This window comes from Lissotriton vulgaris, chromosome 4_1 (assembly GCF_964263255.1).
Source record: "Lissotriton vulgaris chromosome 4_1, aLisVul1.2, whole genome shotgun sequence".
Classification (NCBI taxonomy): domain Eukaryota; kingdom Metazoa; phylum Chordata; class Amphibia; order Caudata; family Salamandridae; genus Lissotriton; species Lissotriton vulgaris.
In genome coordinates, this window is record NC_141691.1 from 327,465,631 (window position 1) to 327,478,465 (window position 12,835).

Below are 12,835 nucleotides of genomic sequence, written 5' to 3' on the forward strand. Positions count from 1 at the left end.
ATGTCACATGCAAATTAGAGGGGCCTCGCATCCTCCATCTCGCCCAGGGCCCCACAATTCCTAGGACCGGCCCTGCGTACCCCAGTACCGCCGCTCACGGCTCACCCAACAATCATCTCCTGGAATTACTAAATGTTTTCCATTGTGAGCAGTGTAGCTATTCAAACGACATGCAGGTGTGAAGCTTTCCGATAGACTCTATGTGTACATGGATATCTTAAAAGTGCGTCTCCGAATCAGTGTCCGTGGGCCTCTGGAGTGAGAAGCCAATGAGAGGCTGCAGCGGCGCTGGGAGGGGCGGCGGTACCTGCTGAGTGTGGAGAAGCGGCCGCACGGGTGCGCTGCAGCCTCACTGTACTGTCGCCTCTTCTCAGCCGCCTGAGAGCATCTTCTGAGCGGAGCCCGGTGGCGCTGCCAGCGCTATATCCTCCTCCAGGAGCCGTGGACCCTTCATCTCTGGAGCACCCACTAAAAGGTGCCCCCCTCCGGCAGCGCTTCGCCAATAGGAGACGGACTTTATTGAGCTGGATGCAACTAGTGCCCGCGCTGATCTGCAGCTCCGCTCTCTTCGCAGGTGCCTGAAAAGTTTGCCTGTCCCGGAGTCTCTTGGACGGACTTGTTCGTGGATTGTCTGCGCGCTTCGAGGTGGATTGTCTGCGCGCTTCGAGGTTCTCCGCGGCCGCTGGAGATGGCCTTGCCGGGAGCCGGGCTGGCGCTAGCCCTGGGCTGTCTGATGCTGTGCCCCGGACCGGGCACGTCGCAGCCCGCAGCGGGATGCCACGCCGTGCGCACCGCTTTCATCGCACTACAGCCCGGGACGAAGGGCGTACCCGAGAGCCCAGTGTCAGGTGAGAGGGGACGGGTACCCCAGGGGCTGACACCTCCCGCGGGTGAGGTGGATGGGGCCTACAGCTGGAAGAGTCGAACCTTGGCTCAAGGCTCTAGCTTGGCTTTAAGAGGCATGTACGGGCTGCCCCAGGAACCACTTCGCATTTTTATTCAGCAATATCATGTAAACGTATGTTGAAGTCTCTTCCAAATTAAAAAATAGGCGTTTCATAAACATATGGGAGTGTTTCACCCTTTGTACATCAGATTATATCACTGCATTGTGAGGCATTAAAAGTGATAATGGCTTTTAAACCTGAACTTAGAAAACATTGCTGCGCGCCTCCGTTTGTCCGTTGTCCAAAGGATGCATGTTTAAATGTGAGTCCTCGCCACTGGTACAGGCGGCCATCAGGGGGGTGGACGTGACCCACACTCTGCACCCCCTTGCAGCAGTGACAGCTCCTGCAGACAGGTGTCTGGACCCCTCCTGCAAGCGCGAGAACGACCCTCTAATCCCCACAAGTGCTGGTGCCACGTGCTAGACCCCGAGGACCCCCAGCAAGTTTCGCATCTCTGTCCTCGCAGGTGCTGCTCTTTACTGGCAGGCAGTTTATTTGCAAGTGCACAACCGCCCCTCCGCAGTCCGCCTAGGTACCAAGAGTCAGTTGGCACAGGTATTAAGAAAAGTATCTCTACAGGCGATAGGACACTGTAAACACCGTTTGAGACATTTCCTGCCATTGACCCCACAACGTCTATTAAGCCGTTGCCTGCAAACCAGCTCCCTGCAAATGGCAAAGCTCTCTCCTTGGAATCCCTGCGCTCCCCGTCGCCGGAAGAGCTAAAGCGCAAACTTCACGCGCTTGACACGCCCTTACCTCCGCCATCACTGACAGGTTCCCGTTTAGTGTCAGATGCATTTATCCTCCATTGGAGGTGGGTGGGCCACTAAAGACATCTTTAGCTACGGGTTTACTTGGAACCTCGAGGCGAACTTTATGTGGCTTTTGCCTGCTAACCCTGCACAAATCTCATACACAAAGAATTTAGGACAAAGCACGAACATTTGATGTAATGAAGGAGAGAAAGAGAACCGGGGAACTGGTTAGCACACCTGGGCAAAGGTTAGGGTCAAGGCCAACCGGATGCAGCGCGGCTCAGATCTGAGGCCCAGGGTTGCTCCGTCACAAGTAACCTTCTGACTTCGATTTTTTCTGAAATAATAGATACCTCAGCGGTGCAAGGCTGCAGGCTGGGTGCAAAGGCAGGTTCCTTGCCGAGGAGGTGTGGAATGATAAAGACATTGCCGAGCCTCTGTGCAAAGCGAGCAGAGTGGATGATAGTAGGGGAGGCAGCGCATCCCTTTAACCTTTCAACTCTGGAGCGAGGGTCGCCTGACATTAGTCTTGTATACAACTTGAACTTTGTGACTGAAATACAGCGGGCTGGTCGGAAGTTTTGCAAGGTGTCGACGGCTATAGCCTATTTGGCGACCGGCTGACCTCAAGGAGGGCTATATCCTCTGCCAACAGCTACTTTAGCGAAGAAAGGTAATGGCAGTGCCAGTGGAGCGTGGAGGCATTTGTTTAGCTCCCAGTTTGGGGTATGTTTCCCTGGCATATTCCTTTGACGGGCAAGTTAACCTACAGACGCCGTTTTCAGGAGATAAAGCGGGTTATTTCGGGAGTAGCTCGTTGTCTTTCGGCTGCAGGAGTCTAAGCACTTTCTTAACCCCCTCCCCGGGGAGATTGTGTGCGTGTGTGCATGGTGCATGCACCCATTTAACCTGTAACCTGTTCAGGGTACGAGCAAATCGTCTACTATGTCTTCTGTTTACTTATGAGGGACTGGAGGGGTGGAGCGGCATGTGGCCACATCCCAAACACGGGGACTGAAGAACCCCACCTACTCGGCTGACTTTTACGTGCACGGTTGTGGGTACAAACGAGTGCATGTTTGGGGAACGCTGCGCATCTAACGTACTAGGCTGTGCCAGGCTTGGCTTTCCATTGGCAGTGGTGGCACCGCAGTCTTGGTAGTATATATGCCATCTAGACAGACTGCAGCCCATTTTGGTTACCTATATCTCGTACTTCCCGTGATGCTCATTTTACACGCTCCTTTTGCACGCAATGTACTGTCGAGGCCGTGAAGACGGCGCGTATCCAGAGCACACGGCGTGCAGCACTCACGGGTGCACTTGGGAGGGAGGGCGAGGGGTGAGAGAAAAGTAGTCCAAAAATTGTTTGTGTGTGTGTAAAAGGCCGCTTTATTAGGAAACAGGTGCACATTACAAAATACAACCTCGGCAAACGCCTTACAAAACTAAACCTCACTAAATAAATAAATAACTAACCAAACGGGCCCCCAACCCCCAACCCCTACATATTTGGGCCCTCCCCACAATACATCAATAACATTATAACATCCATATACATTACGTCATGATAAAGCATTACATCATCAATAAACATTACGTCATGAATATAAAACATACGTCAACAATAAACTTTATTCATCAAACCAAAATTGAATTAACATTTGTCATGGCCTCCGTAATCATCGATCCTGCCTGACCCTGCACTCCTGCAGAATACCCCTTTTCAAAACTGAACGGTCAAACCATGACCAACCTGCCCCGGCCCCAGTCCAAGAAAATTCTAACGAACTTATAACCAACAATCAACCTAAAACCGAACTGATACACCACGACCCCGCACTGCACCTGCTCCTAGCGACAAATACAAATACAAAAAACAACCCCTGCACACCGGTAACCCATAAAACAGCCTTTTGAAAAAGAAAATTATCAAAAAGATAGGAAAAAACGAGGGAGCGAGGGGCTAAAATACTACAGAAAAACAGGGAGGGAGGGTGGGACAAAAAGTTAAAGCACCTAGCCACCAGGTCACCAAACCTAAAATGGTGGCGGATAGCGGGAAAGGCGGAATTTATACTTGGGCTGGCTGGTCCTACTAGACCAGCCCAAAACTAGAACATTCTGGCAACTTCTGGAAATAACCCCTCGCAGCCCTCCCAAACCGCCCGGGGGAGGAGACCTCCCTTCGGTCGGCTCCCTCCCCCAAGCCCCCCTTGGGAGGGAGGGCGAGGGGTGAGAGAAAAGTAGTCCAAAAATTGTTTGTGTGTGTGTAAAAGGCCGCTTTATTAGGAAACAGGTGCACATTACAAAATACAACCTCGGCAAACGCCTTACAAAACTAAACCTCACTAAATAAATAAATAACTAACCAAACGGGCCCCCAACCCCTACATATTTGGGCCCTCCCCACAATACATCAATAACATTATAACATCCATATACATTACGTCATGATAAAGCATTACATCATCAATAAACATTACGTCATGAATATAAAACATACGTCAACAATAAACTTTATTCATCAAACCAAAATTGAATTAACATTTGTCATGGCCTCCGTAATCATCGATCCTGCCTGACCCTGCACTCCTGCAGAATACCCCTTTTCAAAACTGAACGGTCAAACCATGACCAACCTGCCCCGGCCCCAGTCCAAGAAAATTCTAACGAACTTATAACCAACAATCAACCTAAAACCGAACTGATACACCACGACCCCGCCACCCAGAAAGGTAGGCCAGAGGGGGGGTGAACACACGGAGCCTTCCTTTCTGCCCCCCAACCGCGTAGCGAACGGAAAGATAATGGGAATCAACGCTGCAAGGCCAAAGCCCGAGCTAACACCTCACGAAGTTCTAAAAGATAAAGGTCCATACCCACACGTGACAAATGTACACCGTCATCCCGGAAAAACTCTACCGATTCAAATTTGATTTCCCTGTGCGATATCCTACTGAAACCGAGACCCCTGCAGCAACGAGACACCTCCGAATTCACCTTCTTCCTCGCCCGATCCACAGCCCTGGGGTTCACAGCCCCTCTCCATAACCTACGCGGTATCAATTCTGTCCAAAACACATGGCACCCAGACCAGAGTTCCTTAATGAGGCTTAAATCCCGTTTCATAGCCCGCAGTAATACAACCCCTTTCGTGGCACAAAGATCATTTTCACCCAAATGAATGACTAAAATATCCGGGCATAAACCGCCCACCATGTTATTGTTCAAACAAGGGATTAACTCTCTCCAGAGCATCCCACCTTTACCCTTCCATACAATATTAAACATACGATCATTAAAGCCGAGTTGTTCTCCAAAGTAGCTCCGTGCCGCCTGGACTCTGGCCCATTTAACGAAGGAATGCCCCACTATCCAGACCGTGACCACTGGCGATCGAGGTCCAGCAACAGATCCTGAAAGAGAAAACACAATTAGAACACATCCGCACATAGCGCCTGAAACAATTAGAAGACCAGCGCCCCAACCTCATAATATCCGTCTCCGTCCAACCTCTGTGAAAGGCCTCCGTGGCTGCACCTATACGAAAAGAATGAGTACCATATAAACTACTATCCAGCCCAATGTGTTGCAGGGCTTTACGGAGAACCATCCGTAACTGATAAGATGTGACAGGTAAACCATTAATGTGTTGAAATACGAGGGCCTCATCCCCGCCCCCGCACCATGAACGCCAGCGCCGCGCCAGCACTAAAGGGCAAGTGAGCTTTGGGACGCGCGCTTGTAACCAAACCCCTTTACCTTTACCCGTTTGATCAGTTTTGGAGCTGGATAGCCAAACATGAACCCCTTCGTCATAACAAAAAACATCCCTCCAGTGTAAACCCCCCTTCTGCTTGGTCCCCAACAACTCAGAGACCCTAAAAGCTCCAAAAAACATAAACGCCATGAGCATAGAAAAGACACACGCCTCAAAATCATCTGAACATACCAAAGGTAAGACTGTAATTAACCTAGCCAGTATTTGCCAGGATAGTGGAGCCCGAGATCGAACAACATGGCCCTGTTCCCTGGCCCATCCCTCAAGCATTCTCCTGCCTATTTCCCCGGCTGACGGGGTGTAACCCCATAATAACTGTCCCATAAAAGCAATACCCGCTAGTTTCCCCGCTATGGTCACTTTAGTGAGGCCCTTATCCATGAGGTCTAGTATAAAATTAACAACATCCTCTGACCGCTGCGACATATCCTCCCGTCTGACAGCTCCAGAAGCCAAGAATTCCCTCCAGGCCAAGGAATAGGCCGTACGTGTGGACACCGATAAAGAACCTACCACCAATTGTACGACCCTACTTCTCCTACACGCCACAGATGAGTCGGCATCCGAGTCGGGGATCTGTCTGCCTCCCTCGCCAGTCCACGGAATCTCCCCCACTGTGAACGAGACAAAGCATCCGCAATGTCATTGTCCACGCCAGGAATGTGCAAAGCACGAAATTGAATGTCGTGTTTCAAACAACCCAGAACGAAAACTCTCATTAATTTCAAAACCTGTTCGTCTCTGGCAGACTGTCGGTTCACAATCTCCACAACAGCCATGTTATCCACACGAAACAAAACCTTCTTGTGTGCCAATTCCTCCCCCCACAGTGTCAAGGCCACCAAAAGAGGGAACAATTCCAAGAAGGTGATGCTGCGACCACCATTCAACCATTCATCCGGCCAACGTTCCGCACACCATCTGCCGTTCCAGAAAAGGCCAAAACCATCACTACCAGCCGCGTCAGAGAACATCTGTACGTCCCACTGGAAATCCACATCCCTGACCAAGGGAACACCATTGAAAGAGATCAAAAAGAACTTCCACATTCTCAAATCTTCCTTTACACCGGCAGACAGGCGCACACGATGATGAGGCAAGTGGTGTCCTGCTAAAGCCCTACCTAGTCTCCTACAAAAAGTCCTACCTGCTCTCACCACCCTACAAGCGAAATTCAAATGACCCAATAGCACTTGGATTTCTTTTACCAAAACTTTCCTTTTGGCCAACATTGTCTCTAGTAGTTGCACCATGTTGCTCCTTTTATCCTCAGGCAAGCGAGCAGACATGAGTATAGAATCAATTTCGATACCCAAGAAGGAAAGGACCGTACTGGGGCCCACTGTCTTTTCCGGAGCTAAAGGAACTCCTAGATCCTCCATGAGCCCATGGAATGTGTCCAGAGCTGCCTGGCACTCCGCGGAGCCCGGGGATCCGACAAAGAAAAAGTCGTCAAGGTAATGTGTCACTAGGGAATGACCAGTCTGATTCGAGAAATACCACTGTAAGAAAGTGCTAAAACATTCAAACAGCGCACATGAGATTGAACAGCCCATAGGTAGAGCCTTGTCCACATACCATTGACCACCGAATTGGATACCAAGAAGGCACCAATCATCAGGGTGTACCGGCAACAGTCGGAAAGCAGATTTTATGTCACACTTGGCCATTTCAGCGGCTGCCCCCGCTGTCACAACTAGTGACATGGCCACATCCACAGAAGAGTATGATACCGACACATCCTCCGGGGCAATAAAATCGTTAACTGAGGATCCCTCCGGCCATGAGAGATGTTGAATGAGTCTGAACTGACCTGCCTCTTTCTTAGGAACTACTCCGACTGGAGAGACAATCAAATTGAGTAACGGCCACTCTGTGAACGGGCCAGCCATCCTACCCTCCTGAACTTCCTTAGTAAGTTTGTTCTGTACAACTGCCGGATGTTCCAAAGCCGATTTTAAATTGGCAGACCACCTCCGCTCCCTGGACCCTAGGTAACCCAGACGGAAACCAAACTGAAAACCATCTAATAACTTGATTTTCGCAGACTCGTCGTCATAACCCTGTAAGGCAATACGTAGCTTGTCCAGTTTAACCGGAGTACGAGCCTTTGGCCCCAGAACCCTTATTGCCTCTGGATCCCCGACCCCTTGAGTTGGAAGTACCTGAACCTGACTGTTTCCCCTGGTGGCTGCCCGAAGGCTCGTTGTCCCAACATTTAGATAACGGGTGTTTCCTCCCGCAGCCTGAACACTCATGCCTGAATTTACAGTATTCCCTAATACAGGAACCCCTATTGAATTCCCAACAGAAACCTGACTCTGAGTGGGTGTTAGAGCTGGACCCCACCCCTCCCCGGGTGGGCTTCCCCTGAAAGGGCCGGTACACTAGAGGTAAACCACTGGCCGTGAACACAGTCTTCCCCCCAGCTGATGACCCCATTGTGTGTTGCCATAAATCATTATCAAGTTCACCCCATTTTGCCTCAGGGTCCCACGCCATCCTGGCCCTAAATTCCTCGTCGTATTGAGACCAGGCAAAACCACCCCCTGTAATCTGAGCTTTACGAATCACATCCATGTACTTAAACATGGAAACGCTGCGCTCAGGGAACTTTTCACAGTACACACTGGCATAAATCAAAAACGCAGCCGTCCAATTTTCAATATTTAAAGGGACCTTCGGGCGTTTAGCCAACTCGAATTCTTCCTCTTTAGAGCCCTCCTTAGACCGGACTTCTCGATGGAGAAGCTTCAGGAGCTCCACATACTCACCATTCCAAATTCTTTCTTTAGTACTAAGCATCAAGTGGGCACCCAGGGGCTTCGTCACCCCCATATATGGTAATTTTTTGATTTTTAGCTCTTTACTAGCCACAGGCTCTTTAACAGTGCTGGAAGCACCAGCTATAACACCACTGACTGATTTGTCTGAAATCTTGCTGGAAGCACCAGCCATAACACCACTGTCCAACGTCACTGTAACATTGCTGGAAGCACCAGCCATAACTCCACTGTCTACTTTGTCTGTAACGTTGCTGGAAGCACCAGCTATGACACCACTGTCCCCTTAATAAGGAACTTTGCTGGAAGCACCAGCTATAACGCCACTGTCCCCTTGATGAGTAACTTTGCTGGAAGCACCAGCTATAACACCACTGTCCCCTTGTTGTGTAACTTTGCTGGAAGCACCAGCTATACCACAGTCCCCTTTACTTTGTAAAAACATATCGTCAGTACCCACTGCAGTGTCTTTGACATAACGACCTTTAACCAACCGGCCATCCGTAATGACCACATCAATATCACCACCGGTACCCACTGACACCATCATAGGTTTGGCCTGTGGGACCGTTTTCTCACCTTGTAACAGAGAGACAGCTCTCGATGGCTCCGCCCGTGGCGCCGAAGACAATGCATCCGGTCTCCGAGGTGCCCTACCCGATGGGCCGCGCTCTCTTCTCCCTTGCAGTTGCCTCTGGACCACTGGAGCCTGTAAAATACTATGAGAGGAATGAGAGGGCACCCCCCCCTCAAGATCCCGCAGTTCACCTTCTTCGGGACTCTCTTCGTCATAATCCAACACCACTGAGTCCGCACTAGTATGCATCATATCACCACGGGTCTTACCTAACCCGGTATCAACCACAGTACATTTTAAAGATTTCGAAACTCCAGGCGGGGGAGCAGACTGTACACGCCTGTACCTCCCTGGGCGCTGACTCTGTTGCTCCATAGCCGCCGGCAAGGCCTGCCACCTATACCTGCTACTCGTTGGGGCCAGCGGGATCACGCCAGACCCTCGTGTGCTGGCCGCGTCGGGTTCCCTCGGTGGAACAGAGAGGGCCGCGCTAGGCACTCTCCTCACTTCCCCTTGGCGAAAATGGACTGGACTGCGCCCTGCCAAGTCTGGAACGCCGCGCCTAACCTCATCCTGAAAAGAAAAAGTTTGGACTGGTGTGCTAGGGTTCCTACCATCCACAGACCAACCATACACCATCTCCCTACGAGTCGAATCGACAAACCCTTTCTGACCTCTCTCCAAAGAACGGCCTCGCGCGTCATGCCTCAATGGAACCACCGGAATCGGAGAACCGCCTACCACCTCGTCGTCGTCACTATGATCCAAATTATCAAGTGCCGAAAAGGAAGCGCGACTAACAGCTCTAGGGGCTGAGACCTGGCCTGCTAACTCCCTCTGAAAAGTACGATGTGCCAGGCCCGCCGCGCCAAAATGTTCCCAGCCTGGGGAACCACACATGTAAAACGGACCCCCAGAGGCCCCGGATAAGTGCGGAGCTGTACTCCTGGGTCCTTGTATAGGCCCGCCACTCACCTGACCAAAACCTCTGTCGGGGCCCAACAAAGTGCCCTGGAAGCCAAACCCCGCCGCATGCATGGCCCGAGGAGCCGGAAAACCACCCATACCCATTCCGGACGTACCAACAACCGCAGGACCCCCAACAAAAGCCATCGGACGATTCTGTAATCCCGATTGAAATGGGTCACCCCTCAAACATGGAACACCCCCACCTTCAGCTCTTAAACCTTCCCCCTGGTCCAAACCATACCTCGCACCACTAAAGGAAACATTGACGCCCATTTGGGCCCATTCACCCTCACCTCGAGAGCCAACGCCCCCAGAAACCACCTCACCAACCGCCGATCCCGGGGTAGAAAACAATAACGGACTCCCCACATTGCCTCCAAAATCAACCGCTCCCGCGCCAGCCTCTGGAGCCACCACCTGTACACCAGACGATAAGACAGTACTGGATCCCACCAAACCCCCTTCATGGCCCTCCCCAACTCGAACATTGAGCGGAAAACGACCTAAAGGAGTTAACAATCGCTGACCATCGTCAGGGGCGAACTGAGTTTCACCAACAACCAAACTGTCCTCCTGAGCCCCAAGGGCAACCTGGTCCCGGGCGGAGTCCTGCAACACAAATTGCACCGAGCTCCTACGACCTCCGCGCACGGGAACACCCTCCTCAGACTGTCCCCGCCGCTCAAAAAGCGGATCCGAGGCGGAGCGTTTCTTGCTACCTCCCCGACCACTCTTGCCCCCTTTCTTCGACCCCTGACCCCGTCCCGCCTTTAACGGAAAGTCTCCAGTACCAGAAGGAACACCCGTCCCCCCACTTAACATGCCCGGGGCCACCGGAGCCTCCGAAACACCTGGCTCTCCCCGAGACGACCTTTGCGGGACCGGCTTCCGGGACCGGGAGCGGCCCCTCTCGCTTACCTGACTCGGCCGTCTCCTCTTCGGCGACGAACACGCCATTACTGCGGCCACTACGCCGGCAGAGGCCTGGCGGTGCGGCCTATCCTGTCCACCTCCCGCGAGCAAGTCCAATCGACCGGCATCAGCCAATAAGCGCATCGCCTCCAGAACTCGTGCGTCTTCCATCACTAAGCTCAAAGTATATCTCTACAGGCAAAGAATGAAAAAGAAACGCACACACACAAGATACTCTCACAAAAAGTTAAAGCACCTAGCCACCAGGTCACCAAACCTAAAATGGTGGCGGATAGCGGGAAAGGCGGAATTTATACTTGGGCTGGCTGGTCCTACTAGACCAGCCCAAAACTAGAACATTCTGGCAACTTCTGGAAATAACCCCTCGCAGCCCTCCCAAACCGCCCGGGGGAGGAGACCTCCCTTCGGTCGGCTCCCTCCCCCAAGCCCCCCTTGGGAGCAGGTGGTTTCCTTCTCGCGAAGTAACCGCGGTACTGTGCGCACGTGCTCGGATGCAGCACAAGGACAGTCCGCTCTGAAGTTTAACAGCTGACGCCCATGGTCTCTGTTGTGAAGTCTTTTCTGGGACTCGGGGAACCCTTCGGACGTGAAGTTATCTGGATGACTGCAACCTATGCCAAGTCGCAGTGAGAAGGGCAATCACTGTGTCCAAGAGCATATATGTGTGGACAGAGCTTTAAGTGGGATGAAAAAACTGGGGGTCTCTCAAAGGGGCGTGGCCAGAGTAATAAGGGCGTGGCTTAAACACGTAAGCTAAAAATCTGTGCTTAGCATAATGTGCCACCTGGCTTGCATTTTGCTGTTTCTGTCATTGCATCCAGATATGATACTAAATGTAACATCATACCTACAAGAAGTCAGGACTATTGGCTTTGCCAAAGGCTGACAGTTGCATAAGATTAATAAGCAGCACTATGGCTAGTATATAATATTGAAAACTCTTCCACTTAAAGCCCTGGTGACGCCACAGCAATGTTGCTGCCCATGAGTTTCAAAAAGAGAAGGGAAATCCAGAGTGAAAATGACTCTAAAGGATTTCCCTTCCCCTACAACGCTCACCTGGAATGATGTCATGCCATAACGTCTCCACTAGTGAGAAGTGAGCAGTGTGAGCATGCGCACCTCAATGTGTCTGCTGTCACTGCAGTCCGGAAAAAAACGGACTTCCTGTGCCGGGCACAAAACAGACCCCGATAGAGACCCGTTTCGAGGTCTTCTTTAAAGAACTGCCAATGCGCAGCACCGGCGAGAGCCGGCCCACTTAAAGCCCTGTGTGTGGAGTTCTGTGTACGCCAGGACGGCTGGCGTCCCCCTCAGCTCTGTTATCTACAAAACGGTCCTCAGTGTTAACTGCCTTTTTTTTTTTACCCTAAATGGAGTGAGAGAGCAGAATGAAGACACAACTTTATATTTTGGGTTTTATCTGGCTGCCGGATGCTCCCAATGACTTGGGTGATATGATGTACAGATGGGCGAGCCAACATAAGGGAGAGTCGAGCTCAAGGTCCTGACCTTGCTCTAAGAACATATATGAAGCAATATTATAGTCTGTTAAATCAAACACAAAAGGATTTTGTACGGCACTCACCCTTAACTCACGTATTTGAAAGTGCTCTCATATGGGATAATAAAGAAAAATCATATTTGCCTACAGTCACACAATTTGGCAAGAGAACAGCCAGGATTGAGCACAGGTTTTCTAGTTTCACATTGCAAAGTTCAGCCTCTAGATGGGTATATGTTTCTGTCTTCTGTTTTATAATAAAAGTTCATGTTTTGTCTTCTATTTTTGGTGTACGAGGTTAGAGCGTGATGTCAGACAGAAGCCATATGATAACTTGACTAGTTTTAGCCTCAAGGGTCCCAGAATATCTTGAGCCGAGCCATAGCCAGCATCCTACTCTGGCCTGGCTTGAGTTTTCTATGGCTCTCCCATCTCTAACCAAGTGGCTACATGTCAACGGAGCACTTTTTCATTCCTAGAGTTTGCTTTTTTTTTTAACTAAAGTCCTCATCAAGCAAATTCCCTTAAGGTAAGGAGGAGTCAAAAGCCCCAGTGTCCATTCAGAGCTTTGGAGTGG

General features: G+C 50.9%; 1 protein-coding gene across 1 annotated transcript in view; it reads left to right on the plus strand.

The window, feature by feature from the left end:
• The first annotated feature begins 449 nt into the window (after positions 1 to 449).
• Positions 450 to 12,835, plus strand: part of GPC3 (glypican 3) — a 3,092,951-nt gene continuing 3,080,565 nt past the window's right edge. The window contains exon 1 of the mRNA XM_086918698.1: positions 450 to 848. Coding sequence (XP_086774824.1) covers positions 689 to 848 — 160 coding nt within the window. The 5' untranslated portion in view covers positions 450 to 688. The remainder of the gene's footprint in view (positions 849 to 12,835) is intronic.